The sequence below is a fragment of the Theropithecus gelada genome, chromosome 17, assembly GCF_003255815.1.
Source record: "Theropithecus gelada isolate Dixy chromosome 17, Tgel_1.0, whole genome shotgun sequence".
NCBI classification, from domain to species: Eukaryota; Metazoa; Chordata; class Mammalia; order Primates; family Cercopithecidae; genus Theropithecus; species Theropithecus gelada.
In genome coordinates this window covers 53,124,714-53,149,508 of record NC_037685.1, presented here as the reverse complement: position 1 = coordinate 53,149,508, position 24,795 = coordinate 53,124,714, and the positions used below count along the sequence as shown (strand labels likewise).

The following is a 24,795-nucleotide window of genomic DNA, read 5'->3' as shown; positions in this document are numbered from 1 at the left end:
TGTATAGTGTTAAGTGGGAACATACAGACATGCACACCTATTTTCAAATACCTAGGGAAATACTGTATAGTGTTAAGTGGGAACATACAGACATGCACACCTATACATGACCATCAACTAGAAGCATCCAGACCAGTATAGAAACAGTAGCTTCTGAGCTATAAGATTGTAAAAGGTTTTAAAATGTTTTCCAGATTTTTACAAATAAAATATTGGCATACTATATATTAGTTTATATTAAGTAAAACCACATGAAATTGCCTCTATTTTTAGATAAAAATGATATATTTTCAATTTCACAGAGTTGAACTTTTAATAGATTTTCTTAATAGATTATATTAGCTGGTGGGCGTGGTAGCGGGTGCCTGTAATCCCAGTTACTTGGGAGGCTGAGGCAGGAGAATCACTTGAGCCTGGGAGGTGGAGGTTGCAGGAGCCAAGATTGCACCATTCACTCCAGCCTGGGTGACAAGAGCAAAACTCCATCTCAAAAAAAAAAAAAAAAAAGATTATAAGGGTAGTGTAGCAAGTGGCTAAAGAGTATACAGGCTCTGAAGCCAGATGCCTTGGCTCTACTACTCAGCTCTTACTCTCCCTGTGCCTCAGTTCTTTTATATATGAAATGGGACTAACTATTATAACCTATCTTATAGGGTTAGGGTGAGGATTATAGGTGAGGATTAAATGAGTAATGCATGTTAAATGCTTAAAATAGTAGCTGGCGGCTGGGCACAGTGGCGCATACCTGTAATCCCAGCACTTTAGGAGGCCGAGGTGGGAGGATTGCTTGGGCCTGGGAGTTCAAGACCAGCCTGTGCAACATGTCGAAACTCTACAAAAAAATATGAAAATTAGCCGAGCTTGATGTTGCACTCCTGTAGTCCCAGCTACTTGGAAGGCTGAGGTGGGAGGATCACCTGAGCCTGAGGAGGTCAAGGCTGCAGTGAGCCGTGATCACACCCCTGCACACTAGGTGACAGAGTAAGACCTTGTCTCAAAAAAATAAAAAATTAGCCAGCCATGGTGGTGTGCACCTGTAGTCCCAGCTACTCTGGAGGCTGAGGTGGGAGGATCATCTAAGCCCAGGGAGGTCAAGGGTTGTGATCACAACACTGTCCTCCAGCCTGGATGACAGAATGAGACCTTGTCTCAAAAGTAAAATAACAAATAAAAAAATAAAAAATTAGCCAGGCATGGTGGCACATGTCTATAGTCCCACCTACTCGAGAAGCTGAGTGGGAAGATGGCTTGAGCTAGGCTCAAGTTGAGGCTGCAGTGACCCATGATTGTGCCACAGTGTTCCAGTCTGGGCAACAGAGCAAGACTGTCTCAAAACAAAACTAACCAAACAAACCATGGAGCACGTGGAAGACAGTTAGGTGCTGGGCAAATGTTAATTGTTATATATTGTTTTCATATTGAGAAAAAATGTAAGTTGTAGAAATCATCTGTGTTTTTAATGGGGAGTAGAGATATGGATCATACTAAGCAATTGATGATTGAAGCATTTATATTTGGGTTTAGAATTAAAGTATTACATATTTGTACTAACAACCACAGCTTCTGTGTACTTGGTCCTAATCTTTCCATCCTGATCCTTTTATCAGCTTCTTAGACTCTAGGTGAGTTCAATGGGGAATGTGATTGGTAATCAGAAATATGAATAAAGAAAGTTCTAATTTACATAAGGGAAAATAGAAGGATTAATTTACTCTCTATTTTTTAAAACTAATTAGTGGGGAGGCTTATTGGAAATTCAAGTTCTTGGCTGGACATGGTGGCTTATGCCTGTAATCCCAATTCTTTGAAAGGCTGAGGTGAGCAGATCGCTTGAGCCCAGGAATTGAAGACCAGCCTGGGCAAAAAGGTGAAACCCCATCTCTACAAAAAATGCAAAAGTTAGCCAGGCATCATGGCATGCCCCTGTAGTCCCAGCTACTTGGGAGGCTGAGGTGGGAGGATCACCTGAGCCCAGGGAGGTGAAGACTGCATTGAGCCATGATCATGCCACTGCACTCCAGCCTAGGCAATAGAGTGAGGCTGTATCTCAAAACAAAACAAAACAAAACAAAATTAAGTTCTTGCTGTTTACTTCTGAATTATTCTTTTTTTCTTTCATTTTATTTTACCAGGATGATCCTCATACTAACTTAGTAACTGAAGCTATAAAAAATGATCACCTCAGGCAAATGGAACGTGAAAGGTAGTATTTTAAACTTAATAATGTAGTTATTAGTTACATTATTTAATTAATGTTTAGTATTAAGATACTTAATATTTGAAACTTAAAATAATTTAGTTTTAATTTTTATAAAAGGGTTGAATGTGCATACTATTTCTTACAGAACTTGTTATATTCAATATATTTCTTGAATAGTGCTATTATTTCATTTTTGTACTTACTGATTCTCTTTTCTCATTCAGAATAATCAGTGTTCGTGCTAATCTCAATTACTCAATCTCAGTTATTCTGTCAGTTGTTTCCCTCTGCATTTGGTACATTATTGGAGATTTGTTTATCTTACCTTTATTTCAAAAATGAAATGACGTCTTTATTTTTTTTATCCTGCCACACAATTAAGTATTAGCTCTCATAGACAAGATTCTATTTATTTTGTTTCTTCCTTCTTCTAATATGGTACTACAACCTGTTTCTACTTACAACACTTCTGACACCAAATGTGTGGTTTTTCTCACACCAACAACCAATTATCCAATTCCTTGGACACCAAGGGCTTAGTCCCACAATACTGCTCCCTGTTCCTAACTATAGATGCCAGTTGTAAGCCTGGGCCTCCTGAACTCCTGACTGACCTGCTATGAATGGAGGGCTCCCACTACCCACTCCTCAGGGTCAGTAGTTTTCTAGAAGAGCTCACGAAACTCAGGAAAGTACTTTATTTATACTTACCACTTTATTACAAAGGATACAACTCAGAGACAATCAAATGGAAGAGGTGTATAGGGCAGAATGTGGGGGAAATAGTGCAGAGCTTCTGTGCACTCTCTGGGTGCACCACCCTTCCAGCACCTCCATGTGTTCATCAGCCTGGAAACTCTCTGAACTGTGTCATCTAGGGTTTTTATGGAGGTTTCATGATGTAGGTAGGCGTGACTGGTTTTCATCATTGGCCATTGGTGATTGAACTCAGTCTGCAGCCTTTCTCCCTTCCCTGGAGATTGGGGGGTGGAATTAAAAGTACAACTGGGGTGGTGTCAGAAAAGGTGAAGTGGGGAGCTAAGACTTTAACCCCTAAAGGCTGTTCCATTCCTCTGATGTCAGTGGATGACATATGGGGAGCCTGGAATTCCATCCCTACCCAGCAGTACTGACGCACCCCTGAATCCTTTCTCCTTGGGTTGTGTCAGAGGAGGCTTAGTGGAGCGTCAGGGCTTTAACTGTCACCCAGTTGTAGCAAAGCCCTCCCATCATGATATTAGTAGGATGGACTATTTGGGAAGCAAGAACTCCCACCCTGCCCAACAGATACAAGGACCCCCTGCCTATTCTGGGTGTCAACGGAGGCCATGTGTCAGGGGCTGGATTTCCACCTTCACCTGGCAGTGGCAAGGTGGAGTGTCTCCTTCCTCTGCTGGAGATACACAGATGTCCAATACACACGTGAAAAGATGCTGAACTTCAGTAATTGGTAGGGAAATGCAGCTGAAAACGCAGTGAGATACTCCTTCACACCTACTAGTATGCTGTAATAAAAAAGAAAGTAACAAGTAGTGGCAAGAGTGTGGAGAAATTGGAACTCTTAAATGCTGATGGTGGGAGTATAAAATGGTGCTTTGTAAAACAGCCTAGAAGTGCCCCAAAAGGTTAAGCATAGACTTACCATATAACCCAGCAATTTTACTTCTAGATATTTACCCGAAAGTAATTAGAGTATATGTCCACATGACAACTTGTATACAGATTTTCATAGTGATATTATTCATAATATCAAAGATTAGAAATAATCCAAATGTGCAACAATTAATGAATGTGTAAATAATATATGATCTGTCCATAATATGGAATGTTATTCAGCCGTAGAAAGGAATGAAGTACTGATACATGCTATTAGGTGGGTGCAAAAGTAATTGCGTTTTTTCCCATTGAATGCAATTACTTTGCACCAACCAATACAATACAGATGAACCTTGAAAACATGATACATGAAAGAAGCCAGTCACAAAAAGACCACATGTTTTATGATTCTGTTTATATGAAAGGTACAAATTAGGCAAATCTATGAAGACAGAAAGTAGATTAGTGGTTGCCAGGGGCTGGATAGGCACAGGGAAGTTTCTGCTAATGGACACTGTGTTTCTTTTTGGGATGATGAAAATGTTTCAAAAGCAATTGTGGTGCTTGTTGCACAAATCTGTGACTATACCTAAACCATTGCATTGTAGACTTTATATTGGGTGAGCTGTATGGTATATGAGTTATATCCCTATAAAGCTGTTTTTTAAAAATTCAGAAATATGTTTTTAAAATTACGCGCCATGACCAAGTAGGATTAATTCCAAGGCTGCAAGTTTGCTTCGTTATTTTTAAATCAACGTAATTCACCAACGTAATTCCTAACAAACTAAGGAAAAATCACAATTCAGTAATATTGAGAAAGCTCTCTCTTATTTCTTATGTTTTTATGATGAGTGAGTGTTGAATTTTGTCAAACGCTTTTTCTGTAACAGTTGACATATAACATGGATATTACTCAGGATGAGTGAGTGTTGAATTTTGTCAAATGCTTTTTCTGTAACAGTTGACATATAACATGGATATTACTCAGCAACAAAAAGGAATGAACTATTGATACATGCAACAATTTGGATAGATTTGAAGGGAAGTATACTGTGCGAAAATAGCCAATTCCAGAAGATTATATATAATCTTATTCTTTATATATAACACTCAAAATCATAAAATTGTAGAACTGGAGATCAGATTAGTGGTGGTTAGGAGATGAAGAAGGGATGGGAGTTGGAGGGAAACAAGGAATGGAAATATAGTGGAAATATTCTGTGTCTTGACTGTATCAACAGTAATCTTGTTGTGATATTTGAAAGATGTTACTGTTGGAGGAAACTGGGTAAAGGGTACATGGAATCTCCATTATTTTTTACAAATGCATGTGAATCTACAGTTGTCTCAAAGTTCAAAAGAAAGAATAACAAGATGAATGTTTAATGACTTGGAAAGATTATTTTGTTTGTTTGTTTTGAGATAGAGTCTCGCTCTGTCACCCAGGCTGGCGTGCAGTGGCCCAGTCTTGGCTCACTGCAAGCTCCGCATCCCGGGTTCACGCCATTCTCCTGCCTCAGCCTCCGGAGTAGCTGGGACTACAGGCGCCTGCCAACACGCCTGGCTAATTTTTTGTATTGTTGGTAGAGATGGGATTTCACCATGCTAGCCAGGATGGTCTCGATATCATGACCTTGTGATCCACCTGCCTTGGCATCCCAAAGTGCTGGGATTACAAGCATGAGCCACTGCGCCACACCTGGAAAGATTATTTCTGTATTAATACAGCATTGTATAAGGAACAAGTTACAAAATAGTATATTACATTTTGAGTCCATTTTAAAAACCACTACTTATATATAAATTCGAGAAGAAATGACTAAGAGAACTTTTACCCACCACTATAAATTGTTACATCCACTTTGAAAAGCACTTGGGGATTTTCCAGTAACCTTGACGATACACATTTTATATATGTACATGTACATATACACACATAGATACAGATACACATATATACATACAAAAGCAACAAGTAGTAATTCAGTTTTACTCTTTACCACACACAATTTCTTCAGTGGTAATTTCACTCTTTACTTTCCTGTCTGCAGTGTAGGCTATGTAAGTTCCACTGCAAGGCCTTGTGTTTCTCCAGTATCTTTTCAGTTTGTCAGATGACATCATAAAGTAGAAAAAGAAAAGAAATGAACACCGTTGACCCAGCAGGCAATCATGGCTTGCTAATCACGTTTCCTAGTCATGGTTTTAAACCTGAGTCGTAAATAGATTTCTATGGTAGCTGTCCATTGTTTAGTAGGCTTTTGTGGTATGTTAGTTTTGATAATGTTTACACTTAAATTTTAGGAAATCTAAACTATTTTATACTGTATTTCTAAATACAACTTTTTGGTTTATTTGATATAGGAAAGCCATGGCAGAAAAATACATTATGACATCTGCAAAACTCATTGCTCCTGTAATTGAAACATCTTTTGCTGCAGGTTATGATTGGTAAGAGAGAAAGTCTATAATACTGCATGGATATGGTTGTTTTCATAATTTATACTTTTAAATTTAAATTGTCATTAGAAAAATGAATATAAATGTTGATTCATATTTATCAAGCAGATAATATTATATGTTAAGATTAATATAAGCTATTTTAAAGTTCCTAATAAGATATTTTTCTTATTACTCATGTTATTTTGTAAATAAAGTAGTTATATACCACATTTCAGTCAATAATGGACCACACATATAACAGTGGTCTGGTAACATAGGAAGCTGAAAATTTCCTATCACCTAGTGACATCGTAGCTGCCTGGAAATTGTAGCACAATGCATTATTCACTTGTTTGTGGTGATGCTGATATAAACAAAGCTGTGCTGCCAGTTGTAGAAAAGTGTGCAGTAATAGCCTAGGCCTTCACATTCACTCAGAGTTTATTTTGTGACTCATCCAAAGCAACTTCCATTCCTGGAAGCTCCGTTCATGGTAAGTACCCTATACAAGCATGACATTTTAAAAATCTTTTATACCATATTTTAATTGTACCTTTTCTATGTTCAGATAGATTTAGATATACAAATACTTACCATTGTGTTATATTTGCTTATAGTATTCAATATAGTAACATGCTGTGGAGGGTTGTAGCCTAGGAGCAGTAGGCTATACTGTATAGCCTCGGTGTGTTGTAGGCCATGCCATATAGGTTTGTGTAAGTACACCCTATGATATTTCCACAATAATGAAATTGCCTGATGACACAGTTCTCAGAACATATCCCCATCATCAAGCGATGCCTTACTGTACAGTAAATACATAAACCAGTAACATAATCGTTTATTATCAAGTATTATGTACTGTACATAGTTGTATGTGCTGTGCTTTCATAAGACTGACACAGTGCGGTAGGTTTGTTTACACCAACATCACCACAAATGTTTTGATGCTGTGTTACAGCACCTAGGATGTCATTTGGCAATAGGAATTTTTCAGCACCATTATCTTATGGGACCGCTGTTGTCTATGTGGTTGGTCCTGGACCAAAGCATTTTTTTTTTTTTTAAGAGATGGAGTCTTGTTCTGTCGCCCAGGCTGGAGTGCAGTGGCACAATCTCCACTCACTGCAACCTCTGCCTCTTGGGTTCATGCCATTCTCCCGGCTCAGCCTCCCGAGTAGCTGGGACTACAGGCGCCCGCCACCACGCCCAGCTAATTTTTTGTATTTTTAGTAGAGATGAAGTTTCACCATGTTAGCCTGGATGGTCTCGATCTCCTGACCTCATGATCCGCCCGCCTCAGCCTCCCAAAGTGCTGGGATTCCAGGCATGAGCCACTGCCCCCGGCTGGATCAAAACTTTCTTACGTAGCATATGATTGTTGTTCATTGGAATTGCCCTGGTTACTTGTTAAAAGTGCAGATAATCTGGCTCCCTACATCTTTCCCTGTAGATCTGAGTCAGGGTTCTGAGGTCTGGAGTGAGTATCTGCATTTGTGTCAAGCCTCCCCAAGTGATTCTAATACCTACTATACTGTAACTCTTTACCGGTGTTATGACTGCATATTAAAATGAGGAAATTTTTAATAGTCCTAACACACAGGCTGCACCGTAGACTAGTTGAATCAGAATTTCTGGGTGTTGGGACAGAGGGATCAGTATTTATAAAGCCTCCTAGGGGGTTCTGTGATATAAATCCCACATACAGAACCATTGCTCTGTACTGTGCAAATAGTTCTTTAATGCCACTGACTGAAGAACTCACTAAAAACAGATATTCGGTTGGTCTTAAATGGGGTAGAGCATCTACATTTTTTTAATGCTGTCCAGGTAACTGTCTTGTGTAATGGAAATTACACATAATCCCACAGTTTTACTGAAAAAACAGAAGAGAAAACTTAGTTCTGCAGTTACTTGCAATTTTTACTATGAATTCTTCTAGCATTCTTACTGTGTTTCTGTTAACTTATTTGTATACGATTAAATTATTTTTAACCTTTTTTCTGGATTGTTTATGTTTGTTAAATATAAACATATAAAAAATTATCCAAAATGGTAACTCAGCTCAATGATACATCACAAAACAAACAAACGTTTAACCATTACATACCCTAATAAGTACAATTTAAAGAACAGAACATTGTTAGCAACTTGCAAAATGCCAATCCTAATCACTGGCTATCCAACTCGGAAGAGTGACTGATGTCCCTGAAGAGTGACTTTGATGATAATCACTTCCTTGCTTTTCTTCATACTTTAACCACCTAAGCAGGCATCCATAATTTAGTTTTGCCAGGTTTTAAAAGCATTATATAAATGGATCGTACTGTACATATTCTTCTGCATATGACTTCTTTTACTCTGTGTTTGTGTTGTCCATGTCCTCGCATGTAGCTGTGGTTTGTTCATTTTCATTGCTATCTAGTAGTTCATGGTATTAATATGTAAAAATGTATCCATTTCAATGTGACTGGGCATTGTGATTTGCAGTTTGTACCTGTTGTAAATGCTCCTGTCAATATTATGGTACAATTGTGCATGTCTATTGGTGGGTGGTGCCTACATTTCTGTTAGATATATACCTATGAGTGAAATGGCTTGGTCCTAGGGTGTGTGTATGTTCAGCTTTGATACTGCTAAACAGTTTTCCAAAGTTCCTATCCTTGTTTACACCCCCACCAAGAGTGCATGAAAATTCGAATAGTTTACAAATACTTGGTGTATTTTGTTTTTTTTTCATTTTAGCCAGCTATACTGGTGGCATCTCATTGTAGTTTTAATTTGCCTTTCACTGACAGCTGATTTTATATGTTTATTTGCCATATGAATATTATTTTTTGAGAAGTGCCCATTCAAGACTTTTGCCCTTGTTTGTATTTCTTTGGTTAGTTCTTTTTGTGTTCTTTTAAGGCAACTTTTGCATACCCCAACTTCATGAAAATATTTTCCTATATGCTAGAGGTTTTACTTTTCACGTTTAGATATAGGATCTATATGGAATTGATTTTTGTGTGTAGTATGAAGTAAGGTCAAGTTTTTTTTTTTCTCTCTCTCTCTTTTCTTTTCTGTAATAGGGCTATCCAGTTAACCCAGCATCATTTATGGAAAATAGTTTACTTTTTCCACTGCACTGTAATGTCACCTTTGACATATACCAAGTGACTATACATTAGTCTGTTTGTAGACTCTTTATTCAATCCCTTTGGTCCATCTCTCTACTCTTGCAGTCAAACCACATTGCTTACATTTCTATAGTTTGTAGTAACACTTGATATCTGGAGTGCTATGATCTGAATATTTGTGTTCCCCGAACATTCATATGTTGAAATCCTAACCCCCAAGGTGATAGTATTAGGAGGTCGTCCCTTTCGAGGTGATTAGGACATGAAGGTAGGACGCTTTATTTTTATTTTTATTTTTTGAGATGGAGTCTTACTCTGTTGCCAGGCTGCAGTGCAGTGGCGCGATCTCGGCTCACTGCAACCTCTACCTCCCGGATTCAAGCAATTCCCCTGCCTCAGCCTCCTGAGTAGCTGGGACTACAGGCGCCCGCCACCATTCCTGGCTAGTTTTTTGTATTTTAATAGAGGTGGTGTTTCACCATGTTAGACAGGATGGTCTCAATCTCCTGACCTCGTGATCCGCCTGCCTCAGCCTCCCAAAGTGCTGGGATTACAGGCATGAGCCACCGCACCCAGCTGGTAGGATACTTTTTGAATGGGATTAGTGCCCTTATGAAAGGAGACTCTGGAGAGCTAGCTAGCCCCTACTATTATGTGAGGACACAGCAAAAAGACAGCATTCTGTCAAATTAAATATATTCTATAAGTTCTGTAGAAGTTTTCTCACGAGAGCATTTAAGATGGAAAAATATATGGAAACTCATCTGTTACAAATTGAAATTGTTACAATAGTTAATTCAAAAATGAGAATGTAGATATCAATCCAATTTTTACTTAAATTGATTAGAAATCAAAATAGACTAATGATAAATTGGATAAGAAAAGTAATTTAGAACTGAAGACTTCAGTAACTTAAAACCTGTGTTGGAGCAAATCAAGTGCTTACCTTTACAGAGTACTAGGGACCCTTTAAAAAATCTTTGAAAAGCCACATTTAAGAAAACCAACAGTATCAATATACTAAAACGAAATCAAGTAAACTTTTTTATGCTTTCCCTTATAGGTGCGTGGAAGTGGTGAAAGCTTCTCAATATGTAGAGCTAGCCAATGATCTGGAAATAAACAAAGCAGTCACATACTTGAGACAAAAGGACTATAACCAGGTAAGTTTTAAAAAACTTTTCAGATGGAATTCCATATCTTAATTGGTCAAAGCAATAAAAACAGGGAAACTCCTTTCTGGAATAATGTTATCTGTGATTATTCTGAAGTTTAATATTTTTATTTCTATTTTATCATAATTTTCATTAAAGTAGTTTTAAACTTTTATTAATTTTTGTCTGTTGTTTCTTTTTTTTTTTTTTTAGACAGAGTCTCGCTCTGTTGCCCAGGCTGGAGTGCAGTGGTGCGATCTCGGCTCACTGCAAGCTCCGCCTCCCGGGTTCACACCATTCTCCTGCCTCAGCCTCCCGAGTAGCTGGTACTATAGGCACCCGCTACCACGCCTGGCTAATTTTTTGTATTTTTAGTAGAGACGGGGTTTCACCGTGTTAGCCAGGATGGTCTTGATCTCCTGACCTCGTGATCCGCCCACCTGGGCCTCCCAAAGTGCTGGGATTACAGGCGTGAGCCACCGTGCCTGGCCGTTGTTTCTTAAAATGTAAATACTTTCTTTGTATCGCATGGTTGCTAAATTATAAACCATATTCTATTCCGGAGATTAACTTTCCCCTAGAGGTTTTCAAAGTGTTCCCCAAAGCATAAAGTTTTTAGGAACACTGATTATGCTAGGGAGCATGGGAAGCTGGGAGCCTGCCATCCTCACCAGAGCAGCTTCCTTATAGTCTGTTTTTTGTGTTTGGTTTCCTCATTGACACTGCATTGGGAATGGAAGGGTCCATACATGGCTGTGTGGGGTTTTAGAACTCTGCAGATCTCTCACTGGCACTGCTGCTCCCTTGCTACCTTGGGTGGGGGTAGAGTGGGTGCTCCCCCTTCAGCAGTCTCTCAGTTAGGACAGAGCTGACACACAATCAGGAGGCTTAGACAGCTGTAAGAAAGAGGGATAACCAAAGAGAGTGAACAGAATGACTTGATGTCCTAGTCTATAACACCAGTGGTTAGTGTCATTATATGCCAGCACCTAGAACACTCAGCTCTTCCCAGTTAGATCCAGAGAGCAAGGACCAGAGAAAGCTGCAGCGTCTTTCCCACATCCTCTCCCAAGCCTGTGCTTTCAGGTTGTCTTCCTATTTAGAGAACTTTTTGCTCTGGGAGACAACAGAAAGGACTAACAAAGGAAGTGGGGAGAATACTATCTACTCAAAAAATATGAGAGTAGAAAAAAGCAACCCTAGTGTTCATGAAATACATATATAAAATTAATGTAGTACTATGGGGTGGTTCCATTGCATATGTTAATTTACTGAGCTTAATTTTTTGAGCATTTACAAAACATTTGAAAAAGACTTTTCAAAGTATCCTGTCATTTGATCATCACATCCTTGGTCATGAAAAATGCCTCCAGTGACTCTCTAACGTTGTAATCCTTTTTATATGGAAGTGATGTGAATCAAATTGGTCTTTATTATCTTGCTAAAGTGCTATATGGACAAAAAAATTTTGTGTGTGACATGTACTGTTATAGATGACAAAATGGAGAAAACCATGTTTGCACAGTTTTCCTTTGACATTTTATTTTTAAATGATCTTTTTAGAAAGGGTTAAGAGGCCGGGCGTGGCGGCTCACACCTGTAATCTCAGCACTTTGGGAGGCCGAGGCAGGTGGATCACCTGAGGTCAAGAGTTTTGAGACCAGCCTAACCATTATGGTGAAACCCCGTCTCTACTGAAAATACAAAAATTAGCCGGGCCTGGTGGTGTGTGCCTATAGTCCCAGCTACTTGGGAGGCTGAGACAGGAGAATTGCTTGAACCCAGGAGGTAGAAGTTGCAGTGAGCTGAGATCCCACCATTGCACAGAGCGAGACTTCATCTCAAAAAAAAAAAAAAGGTTAAGAATGCATTATCATAGCTCATGTTTTAAAACTATGTTTATTAAGCAATAAACACTAATTTTTAAATGTTAAAACCTATTGAACTCAGATCTTACTATCTGTGCTTTCCTAGCTATTCTCGTTCAAAGTATCTTATGTTCCATTTGCATTTTCAAGTTTTTAATATCAATTGGTTTACTGATTTTTTTTAAATGCCATTTCTGCTTTCTTTTCATCATTGCTGCTTTCACTCTTTCTTTTGTTTGTATATTGTAAGTATTATGAGGTGGGTATAATACAATCTTAGTTTGAAAGAAATGTTATTAAGTGAAAAAGGATTGGGTTGATGTATCTCATAATAATCATTTGATGGCAACTACTTTATTTACAATTCAAAGTGAAAAAGAAAAATTTATGTCTTCTGTGAGGATATAGTTCTGGAGTTAGCTCTAAATACTTTTTTTTTTTTCAAGAAAAAGATGCTGAAATCACAGAGTATGGGTCTTTTTGATAATGATGGTGTTTGTAGCCACTTTTGTAATTGAAAAAATAGACTCTGCCAAAAAGCCCAAAGTGGATGAAATGAAGCCATTGGCCTGGAGGCCAGTTTCGGCGTAGGGGCGGGCTCAGCGGAATGCTGAAGCCGGGAGCTAGATGGCATCAGCTGGGAAAGGAGACCAGGACAGACATAGATCCCTTTTCCTCGTTGTTTTCAGGGAAACAAACAGACAAGCTAACATTGTTTATTTTTATTTTTTGTTTTGCCATTTTGACTGCACTTTATCAGTTCCGTTTATAAATAAACTTAGAATATTCTTTTAAAAACAAATATTTTATATAGATTTATGGACGTGTAGAGAACAGTTATGAAAACAGCCTATTTTGGCCGGGCGCGGTGGCTCAAGCCTGTAATCCCAGCACTTTGGGAGGCCGAGACGGGCGGATCACGAGGTCAGAAGATCGAGACCATCCTGGCTAACACGGTGAAACCCCATCTCTACTAAAAAATACAAAAAACTAGCCGGGCAAGGTGGCGGGCGCCTGTAGTCCCAGCTACTCGGGAGGCTGAGGCAGGAGAATGGCGTAAAACCCGGGAGGCGGAGCTTGCAGTGAGCTGAGATCCGGCCACTGCACTCCAGCCCGGGCGACAGAGCCAGACTCCGTCTCAAAAAAAAAAAAAAAAAAAAAAAAGAAAACAGCCTATTTCAAAACAAAACTTGAGCCAAAAAATACCCGAGAGTGTTCCTTTTATTAGAATAATTGTGTAGCCTTTTTAGAATAGATCATAGTTTAGAAACGTATGATATGAAGTGTTTTTAGTTTGTCACGTGATACCCATTTAGGATGTTTTAAGTTGTAAATACCTTTGCCAAGTTTTTTAAGTAATAGTTTTGGATTGCACTGTTTTTTGGATTCATAATAACCATTTTGGGAGAAAATAGATTTGATGTTAAATATAGCCTTAAAGTATTGTTATTAATGAGTTACAAAGTAGTATATATCAAAATTTAAAAATTTAACACATTTCCTTGACTATAATGTAAATGGCTGCTTCTAAAAGGAATGATACAAAGGACTATAACACTCCTTTTTTAAAAAAAAAATTGTTTTTATTGCTTGTTAGCATTCTTTTTGTTTTGTTTTGTGGATGTTGTAGAGAATAGCTTTCTTTTCCTGTACACTTTGGAGAGTTTAATGGGTATATGAGTTACACCTGTCCAAGTGCCTTATATTTTAAAGTAATATACCATTTATTGTGACACAGTCTAAAAGTGAAGATTAAACTATCTCAATTCTTATTTAAAGTGAAATGCAGCTTATAAAACTTAGAGATTCAAAACAGTGGTAGCTTTTATATTAATAGTTGTGGAGGTTGTATAAAGAATCAGTGAGGTAGTTTCTATAGGATAAGCAGTATTAGCAGCAATTATTTTTTAGATAAATTTAAGGAACTTGTGGCAGTGTTATAAAATCTTTCCAAGAAAGCAAATGATAGAATCTTTTTTTTTTTTTTTTTTTTTTTTTTTGAGACGAGTCTCGCTCTGTCACCCAGGCTGGAGTGCGGTGGCCGGATCTCTGCTCACTGCAAGCTCCGCCTCCCAGGTTTATGCCATTCTCCGGCCTCAGCCTCCCGAGTAGCTGGGACTACAGGTGCCCGCCACCTCGCCTGGCTAGTTTTTTGTATTTTTTTTAGTAGAGACGGGGTTTCACCGTGTTAGCCAGGATGGTCTCGATCTCCTGACCTCGTGATCCGCCTGTCTCGGCCTCCCAAAGTGCTGGGATTACAGGCTTGAGCCACCGCCCCCGGCCAGAATCTTGAAAGTGAGGATACAATGTTTGGGTTTTTCTTTTCCAGTGTTTACTTTGTAGAATTATAAACTGCTGACCTAGAAACTTCCATCAGTTTTCTTTGAAGTCATCAAAAACCCTTTAAAAGAATAATTTGCTTGGCAACTTTGTTGTGCAAATAATACAAATAAAAGGATAACAATTTACTCATATTCTAACCAAAGTATCTGAAATTGAGTGTTTTAAAATCTTCTGTCCTTCAAAAAAATTGAGTCAGTTTGCCTACTGGTACTTCATTTGAGGTCAAACACTGAACAGCCCACATCTCAGAATCTGTCAGACATTTGCAACAGCTATAGTTGACAACCATTATAAACGCTAACAGTTACTTTTGCTTGTACACAGCTGCTTTCTAGGAGCAGGAGGCACCAAGAGTCAAGCATCCTCTAATCAGTAAATGTGTTTTAAGAGGAAGGAAGGAAGGAAGACCCAGTGCCTTTCTCTACCTTGTGTTTTCTTTCTGATATTCTGTAGCAATTTCTAGGTTGATACTCATTCACCTTTCATGTAAAGTGACTGAGCGTCCCACACATCTTATTTGGTTAGGATTTTCTCAGACCTGCCAGGCAGTTAAAGACATACTTTCATTTCTCATGATTTAAAAATGTAATTATATTTGGATCTACTCCAGATCACTTTTTGTAATACTTCCAGAATTATTTTCTGTTACTGGTTTTGAAAAATTCTGTGCGATTTTTCCTTCTTGGCCTTCTGAAACTCCAATTACATTTCTGTTAGACCTTTTCATTATGCTCCCATAAGTCTCTTGTGTTCTTTTCTAGGAACTTTTTTTAGCCATCTATTTTGCCATGCTTCATTTAGTCTGAACATTTTCTGGGACCTTGGCGTTGAAGTCCTGGTTGCTTTGCTAGCTCGCTCTACAGTGCCTTCAAAAATATTTTTAGTATTTTCTATAATCTTTCTAGTTGTTCTCTGTCAAAGAATGGTCTTCTGTAGGCTGGTCAGTCATGGCCAGAAGCAGAAACCTCAGAATTATTTTGTAAAGATCAAATTTGATCACGTCTCTTAGGCAAAACCTTTCAGGGCCTCATTGCCCACCCCGTTATGCAGGATAAACACTCAGCTGCATCACATGACTCCCAAGGCTCATTATTATTATTATTATCATCATCATATTTTTATTTTTTAGACAGAGTCTCACGCCTATGCCCAGTCTAGTCTCAAAATCCTGACCTCAAGCAGTTCTTCTGCCGCAGCCTCCCAAAGTGCTGAGATTATAGGATGAGCCACCATGCCCAAGCCTTCCAAGGCTCATTACTTACTACTGACCTTTCTTCCAGTTACCAGGCCTCTCTTCAGCTCTGTTGTCTTAATTATATTTTTAATTTCAGAATTTCCATTTTTTTCTTTTTTATAAATTCTAGTTCTCAAATGAAATTCTCTTCTGGTAACCTGTTTTCTTGAACATGTTAATCCACGCCTTTTGTGCCCTTCCCTGGTCGTACCCTTCAGGAACACTGATCTTTTCCCCAACCCTAAGCTTGAGTACTGTCGTATTACAATGGTAGTAACCTTCAGATATTCCATTTCTAGGCTGTAGAGATCTTAAAAATGTTGGAAAAAAAGGACAGTAGAGTGAAAAGTGCAGCTGCGACCAATCTCTCAGCCCTGTATTATATGGTAAGTTTTTTTTACTACTAAGAGTTAAATATATTAGTATATGATTAACTCTTTTTTGTATTGCTAATTTTGTATTGCTAAATTTCTGCCTGAGGATCATGCCTAAGGAGAAATCCCAAAGAATACTGGTGGAGAATGGTAAGTGGACTGAGGTGTATAGAGGATCTGATCATGACAAGTGCCAGGCCAGGGGCTGAGTTGGCAGACATGAGTGAGAAGACCATCTCTGAAGGGGAAGGGAGGGAGAAAAATTGTAGTGATAAGTATCACATCATAGATTATGGAACGTACAGCTGGAAGAGCTAGAGATGTGTTTCAACTCTTTTGTGTTATTAGTAAAGAAAGTGACATCTTAGGTTAAAAGATTGATGTAAGGTTACAGAGTATCATCTCTAACAAGCTTTCATTGAGCATCTACTGGATGCCAATCATGGGAATACCGAAAGTCTAAAAGCTCCCTAAAGGGGAGCGTTCTTGTCTTTGGAACAAAGGAGGTAGACAAGGAAGGAAGGTTTAAAGTAGAGAACAATAAACTAACATAGATAATAAGTGCTTCAGAAATTCAGAGGAGGCAAAGAACATTCTAATTTAGGGCTTTCAGGAAAGATTTCATAGAGAGTTGGATCTTGCAGGTCAGAATATAGAAAGGGGCATTTGTAGGGAGACGGGGACTAAACAAAAGTACAGAGGCAAGAAAGTGCTGGGAGGGAAGTGTGTATGAGTCATTTCTTTTCACCAGAAAATACAGAATTTCTCATAGGCTTTTTCTGAATATTGAAAATTGATTATAGGTAGGTGTGGTGCCTCAAGCCTACAATCCCAGCACTTTGGGAGGCTGAGGCATGTGGATCACTTGAGCCTAGGAGTTTGAGACCAGCCTGGGCAACACAATGCCTGTCTCTACAAAAAGTTCAAAAAATCAGCTGGGCATGGTGGTGCGTGCCTGTAGTCCCAGCTACTCGGAAGGCTGAGGTGGGAGGATCCACCCGAGCTGGGGAGGTCAAGGCCGTTGTGAGCCATGATTGTCCGTTGTACTCCTGTTTGGTGACAGATACCTTGTCTCAAAAAAAAAAAAAAAGAAAAAATTGTAGATTTTCATTTGTCACTTTAAGAACCTCTACGATTTTAAGGGCTGGAGGTTAGAAACAACTAAACTGTGTAATTTTTCAGTATCCTTTTCAATTCTGTCATTCTATGATTCTTAGAGGAAATGATCTGAGATTTAATTTTGTCCTGCGTGTAGAAGAAGCCTATAAGGGCTTTCCTTAGGAATAACTGTTGATGCTGAGGTGGCAGGGCCAGGAAGGACCCAGATGAAGGCATGACAGCAACCCAGACCTCACCATATACCTGGGCGGTAAACTATTAGAAGGCTACCACAACTCCTTAACTCTGCCTTAGCCAGTAGCTCTTGAATTTCCAGCGTCTTGGGTTTTGCTTAAGTTTTGCTCAGAATAATGGCATAGGAATGGGCTTAACAGATTTCCAAGAACTGCCCTTATTGTAAGAATATTCCATTTGATCCAACCCCTTGTTTAAATTTACTTTCATGACCCAACTGAAATATGAAGCCTTCCTGACGCTCCTTGGCAGATATTCTCACCTCCCTTTGTGCTCCTAGAATATTTTGTTTGCACTTACAGCATTGTATTTTAATGGTTTATATGTGATTCTTCTCCATTAGCCCATCAGCTTCAGCTTTGTATTGTGCACAGTGCCTTGCTGATGACAGGTGCTTTTTTTTTTTTTTTTTTTTTTTTGAGACGGAGTCTTGCCCTGTTGCCCAGGCTGGAGTGCAGTGGCGCCATCTCGGCTCACTGCAAGCTCTGCCTCCCGGGTTCAGGCCATTCTCCTGCCTCAGCCTCCCCAGTAGCTGGGACTACAGGCGCCCGCCACCACGCCCAGCTAATTTTTTTTTTTTTTTTTTTTGTATTTTTAGTAGAGACGGGGTTTCACCATGTTAGCCAGGATGGTCTCGATCTCCTGACCTCGTGATCCACCCGTCTCGGCCTCCCAAAGTGCTGGGATTACAGGCGTGAGCCACCGCGCCCGGCCGACAGGTGCTTATTAAACATTTCTTTACTAACAAATGAGAAAAAAAGTCATGGTATTTTATTAAACCATGTTTCCAGTCCCTCTTAGAGCTTCTGATCTGTGCACCATTGAGAAGCACTGCTGTGCTGAACTGCTGTTGCTAGTGGAAAGGTATCATATCCCTCATATATGTAAAGATGAAGAAAGAGATCCAAACCCCTGGTTGAAGAATGACTCCAGTGCTTCAGTCTGCTGGTAGGACAGTGGTACCAGTTAGTTACATGTCTAGACGGGGGTGCTGATTGGGGGAAAAGATGTTGAGTTTCTTTTTAAATATATTTAAACATTTTTTGTAATGATGGAAACAAGTAGACAGGAGGTGTGTTAGTCTGTTCTCATACTGCTATGAAGAAATACTCGAGACTGGGTAATTTATAAAAGAAAGAGGTTTAATTGACTCACATTTTTGTATGGCTAGGGAAACCTCAGGAAACTTACAATCATAGCTGAAGGTGAAGGAGAAAGCAAGCACCTTCTTCACAAGGAGGCAGGAAAAGAGAGAGGGTGGGCCTTTGTACCCCCACACCAGCCAGCCGTTGGATGTGGCCTGCCTCCCAAAAAAGGGTCATCTCTAGGAAGGGGGACAAGGTGCCTCTGTCTTCCACCCAGTTTCCAGAGAGGGCTGCCTGCTGAGGCTGGTGGTCAGTAGCACTTCCAGCAGCTCTGACGGGCAAGTCCACGGGGTGAAGCATGGTGTCTATTATGGCCATTAAATTTTGAATTTAGAAAATCACTAATGAATTTTTGACCCAATTTGTCACCAGATCTTTACCAAGTTTGACGACTGTGCAGGAGGAGACCAACAGAAAATTTAAAGAAGCAAAGAGAATTGTTAGATTTAATCAACCAAGCAGAGCTATTAGAGCATCTCATCAGCAATTTCTTACAGTTGGTTCTGAAGAAAATGGTTGTAATCAAGAATGTTTTGAGGCCAAGTGATGAGTCTCCTATGTAGTTTTATATATGATATGTAGTTGAAAGTATATTGTTGGTATCTGGCATATAGTTGTATCTATTTTCTCTTGCTGTGTAATGAACTGCCCCAAACCGTAGTGGCTTGAAATCACCAGGTATTTGCTTACATTCTACCCAGTGAGCTGGGTTCACCTGGATGCTGCTTTCACTGGGCTTCCCTGGCCTTACTCATGCAGCTGCCATCCTCTGAGGCATAACTGAGACTGGATGTTCCAAATTCCTACCTCATGCCTGTCACTTAGCTGAACTGTTGGCCAGGGCAACTCAGTCTTCCCTCAGAGCATCCCCAGCAGGGGATCCCAGCCTTCTCAGGTGGGACTGGGTTCAATGAGAGCAAACCCCAGTACACAGGTGTGTATTAGCACATTGAGTTTGTTATTATTTTATTGAACAAAACAAACATGAGAGAGAATCATACCTGAATGAGTCATACATGAATCCTGGGAGGTGTGATCCACTGAAGTCATTATTGTAACAATCTACCACTGCCTACACTCAGACCCCAGTTACTCATAGCCCTCCCAAGACTCTCAGAATCTCATTCCACCATAGCATCAGGTTCAAAGGCCAGGATCTACATCAGGTCTGGATAGAAATGGGGCTTTCCAGCTGGGTTTGGTGGCTCATGCCTGTAATCCCAGCACTTTGGGAGGCCGAGGCAGGTGGATCACTTGAGGCCAGGAGTTTGAGCCTGACCAACATAGTGAAACCTCATCTCTACTAAACACGGTGAAACCCTGTCTCTACCAAAAATATAAAAAATTAGCCAGGCATGGTGGTGCATGCCTGTAGTCCCAGCTACTCGGGAGGCTGAGGCATGAGAATTGCTTGAACCTGAAGGGCAGAGGTCGCGGTGAGCCAAGATCGTGCCACTGCATTCCAGCCTGGGCGACAGAACGAGACTCCATCTCAAACAAACAAAAAAACAAGAAATGGAGCTTTCTCAGGCACAATTTCTTCTTGATCCAAAGATTTCTGAATGAAAAGACATGACACTCATCCCCTGTAAGACACTCATCCCCAAAGGGGAGGGATGGAGGCACATCACAGTCACTTTCTTTAATGATTCTGAAACCTAGCAAAGCAGGTGTGGCCAGTGCTCCCTAGTCTGAGAAAAAGGAATATTCCTTGATTAGGGCCCAGCTCTGCGCCCTCGAAGTGGCCCCCTAATTCTTTTTCCTCTATGACTCTTGGCTCTGCCTTCTGAGAGCATCTTCCTTTTGTATAAGAAATAGCCTATGTTTCAGGAACAGAAAACCAAACACTGCATGTTCTCACTCATAAGCGAGAGTTGAACAGTGAGAACACATGGACACAGGGAGGGGAGCATCACACACTGGGGCCTGTCGGGGAGTGGAAGGCAAGGGAAGGGAGAGCATTAGGACCAATACCTAATGCATGTGGGGATTAAAACCTAGATGACAGGTTGATGGGTGCAGCAAACCACCATGGCACATGTATACCTATGTAACAAACCACATTCTGCACATGTATCCTATAACTTAAAGTAAAATGTAAAAAAAAAGATAAGAAAGAAATAGGCTGTGTTTGCAGCTGATTAACTTTCTCAGTTTGTGTTCTGCCCTGAGACATTTGGGACAGAGAGAGCTTTTTTCATTTTGGACTCTCTCTGTCCCTTTAATCCAAACTAGCAACAGTCAGTACAACTCGCCTGAAAACTTGGAGGGTTTTCTCTGAGTCTTGTTAGGATTTCCCACGTGTCTCAACAGCTGCATCCGTAATTCTTTTCAGGACAGACCCCTTTCCACTAGGTGTATAGGCTGCTGTGGAACGGAGCCCTGAAGTGTCTTAGAAGCCCGTTTCACTACCTGGGAGAGAAGGTCTGCTAGGTATGACCTTAAATCTTTGTGAGATGTTTACGAAAGGTATTACAGCCACACCTTTGAATTGTTCCCTAACCTGCCACCAGGTCCTACTTTGAGAATCTTGTGCCACCACAAGAAACTGGAGACATGAAATAATTTTATTTTCTACCTTAGCAAGTCCTAGTTCTTCTATATTTTCTCTAAATTCTACCTGCAAACTGAACAGTTCTCTCCTTAGCTCATTTTTATCTTCCTATACCTGATCAATTGTATACCCAGTTAAAATAAGTTCATTGGCCCTTCAGCATCCTACCTAGAAACCCCCTTGGCCACACGGGCAGATTTATCAGGTACACTTCCTGTCCTCTAACCCGCTCTGTAGGTGCCACTTGTGTCAGTGCTTCACGGTGACAGTGTGGCTTGCTCTTTATCCAGCCTCTGATGATGCCTTCTGCCTTTGCAGGCTCACTCATGCTCCACCATCTCTCCAGTCCCCAACACAGCCCCTCACAGCTTTTCTCAGTTTTGCCTGCTGCATAGTCCAAAAGACAACGTTACATGTTTTTATAACAGCAGCACCCCACTTGCAGGTACCAATTTTTGTTTCAGAGTTCAATCAGAGTTCACACAAAAACTTGCACATGAATGTTCATGGCAGGGTTATTTGTAGTAACCATAAAGGAGCCTGGAAGCAACCCAAGTGTCCATCAGCAATGAATGGATAAAGGACATGTGGCCTATCCACACAGTGGGACGTTAATATTCAGACTTTACAAGGACTGCAGCACAGATGTATGCTAAAACATGGACAGACCTTAAAAATATTATGCTAAGTGAAAGAAGTCAGACACAAAAGACTGCATATTTTATGATTCTATTTATATTTGGTGTCCAGAATAGGCATGGAGACAGAAAACAGATTAGTGGTTGCCAGGGGCTGGGGGCAGAGGAGAATGGGGAGTGACTACTAATGGGTACAGGGTTTCTTTTGAGGGTGGAAGTAGATATTGACAGTGGTTGCACAACTTTGTGAACCTACTAAATGCCACAGAATTCTACATTTTAAAGGGGTCAGGTTTATTATATATAAGTTATATCTAAACTTTTTACAAAGTTTAACCAGGGACTGTCACTGTGAGTGACATGGGAGAAGGGGCATGGCAATTTAATGTTACACAGTTGTGAAGGAGCCTGGTGGTGACGATGTAGTAGGGGAGCTGGAGATCTGAGGAGGAATCACCATCAGTCAGTGAGTGGCCGCGCTTATCCAGCTGCCACAGTAGAACCCAGAGGGCCTTCATGGGGAGTTCTGTGGGAAGCAGATACCTCTGTGCAGCTGCCTCCTCTGGGGGCCACAGCCAAACCCTGTCATGGAGCAGGGACGGCATAGTCAGGAAGAAGAGTTGCCCATGGAGTGGAGTGAGTGAGGAGAAGCTGGTACCCATGGACACTTCTGCATCAGTCCTGCATCTGATGACAAGAAAAAGCCTTTCAGAGACTAAAGGCCACTGCTTCAGGTCTGCATTCCAGATGTCACACAAGTTCCTCTTTTGGCCAAGTCTAGACAAGAGCATAATAGTGAAGGAGCTTCTTAGAAATGTAGTTCCTGGGTTAACCAAGCTGACCTGGCACAGATAGTCATGATATTTAAGAACAGAGAGGTTCCTGTAGCTCACGTGAATGATGGCAAGGCCCTGACAGAGCATTTGGCATGGAGACAGGAAAAAACAATGGATTGCTACAAGTGCAGAGGCCTAGTAGGTGACACAGCCAGTGTGCTAGGAGCAGGAAGGGTAGTGCTTTTGTGACAGCTATTTCAGGGCTTCAGTGGGAGGGGGAGCACTGCAGCAAATGGTGACATGGAATTTGGGCGTTGAGCATGGAACCACCTACATATAAATAGTGTTGTTATTCTAACCATGAGACTGTGGAGAAGTCAATCACAAGAAGCTTGGGTGGTTGAGCTTGATGAGTAAAACTCTTATGTAGAATCAGACTATCAAGACCAAGATATGTAAAATATTTTTGTTCATTATATTTGTAATCTCAGAAAGTCTGATTGTTATGTCTGTAATCAGAACAGTCAGAAAAAGTATTTCATGAAATTCAAATAATTTGTATATGTATTTTACTTAGGGAAAGGATTTTGCACAAGCCAGCAGCTATGCAGATATAGCTGTGAACTCTGATAGATATAATCCAGCAGCTCTTACTAATAAAGGGAATACAGTTTTTGCAAATGGTGATTATGAGAAGGCCGCTGAATTCTATAAAGAGGCTCTAAGAAATGATTCTTCTTGTACTGAAGCGCTTTATAATATTGGTAAGTGAAACAAGGCGAAATTGCTTTTTAAATTATTTTGCTTTGTATTTGTTTTTGTTTTGTTTTGCTTAAAGAGCTCAAACACATTAGGAGGAGGAGTTGACTTCCTTCTAACAGAAAATTGAAGACTACAGCCTCTCAGATTATAGTTTATTTTAAATGGAATTAATGATTCAGAAGCCATGCACTGCAAAATTTGGATCAGGCTTGCTATACTGCCCTCTAAAAAGGCTTTTCCATCACAGTGTATAATCCTAATTTCTCAAATTTCTGCTAATACTGGATATTATCATTCTTTTAACTTTTGCCAAGCTGATAGATGGGAAAAAATCCCGTTTGCTTACTTTTTAATTATGAACAATTTCAAACATACATAAAAGTACACACAAGAAATAAGTACCCGTGTACCTATCACCCCACTTTAACACATTTTCACATTTTGCCATCTTTACTTCAGATTTTGTTTTTAATAAGCCAAATATTACAAGCCATGGAGTCTTACCACCATCACATTCTCTTCCCCGCCTTTCAGAGGTTGCCTGAAGTGGAGCATCATCATCCCGGGCATGAATATCACGTCGGGCATGAATTTGCAGTTTTGCAAACGCCTGTCCGTACAGTACTGGGTCTTGTCTCTTGGATTGTTAATAACGTTTCCCTGCCTAGGTATTTTTTGCTTTCTTTGGTTTGCTTATTTTATTCTCCTTTCTATGTTATGTCAGGAGTTTATGGCTAAAAACTGAGTGGAATCTCTAGGTCTATGAAGGAGATTGATGGGTTGGTACTTTGCTGTAGGGCATCTGTCTGGTCTGGTCTGTTTAGTTGGAGACCTGCCCATAAGTCAATTGTATCTTTCCTCCCAGAAAAGACTCTTTAATCTCCTGCCTGAAGGAGGAGGGAAGGCCTACTGCCAACCTTGAAGTATAGGGGAGGCGAGAAGGAATTAGCCATGGGAGAGCCTGATTGAGAATGTATGTTTCAAGTCACTGAACGAAGGGAGGCTATGACCACTTGGGTATCTGGGAAGAGAGCACTGAAGAGAGGCACAAAGGTCTTCATGCAGGAGCTTGCTTCCTAGATATATCCTTATTTATTTGTTTTGTAACTATTAAATATTTCTCCTTTCTCCATTGCTTAGATTTTTAACTTTGTTTCTAATTTCTTCTATGGAAGAATTGTTTTATTATTGATATAGTAAAATTTGTCTTTTTTTTTTTTTTTTTTTTTTT

At 40.0% G+C, this 24,795-nt stretch overlaps 1 protein-coding gene across 1 annotated transcript in view; it reads left to right on the top strand.

The window, feature by feature from the left end:
* IFT88 (intraflagellar transport 88) overlaps nt 1–24,795 on the top strand; it is a 125,468-nt gene that overhangs the window by 38,627 nt on the left and 62,046 nt on the right. Inside the window, exons 3-7 of the mRNA XM_025364090.1 lie at nt 2,133–2,203; nt 6,164–6,250; nt 10,427–10,526; nt 16,262–16,348; nt 23,380–23,566. Of these exons, the coding sequence (XP_025219875.1) occupies nt 2,133–2,203; nt 6,164–6,250; nt 10,427–10,526; nt 16,262–16,348; nt 23,380–23,566 (532 nt within the window). The remainder of the gene's footprint in view (nt 1–2,132; nt 2,204–6,163; nt 6,251–10,426; nt 10,527–16,261; nt 16,349–23,379; nt 23,567–24,795) is intronic.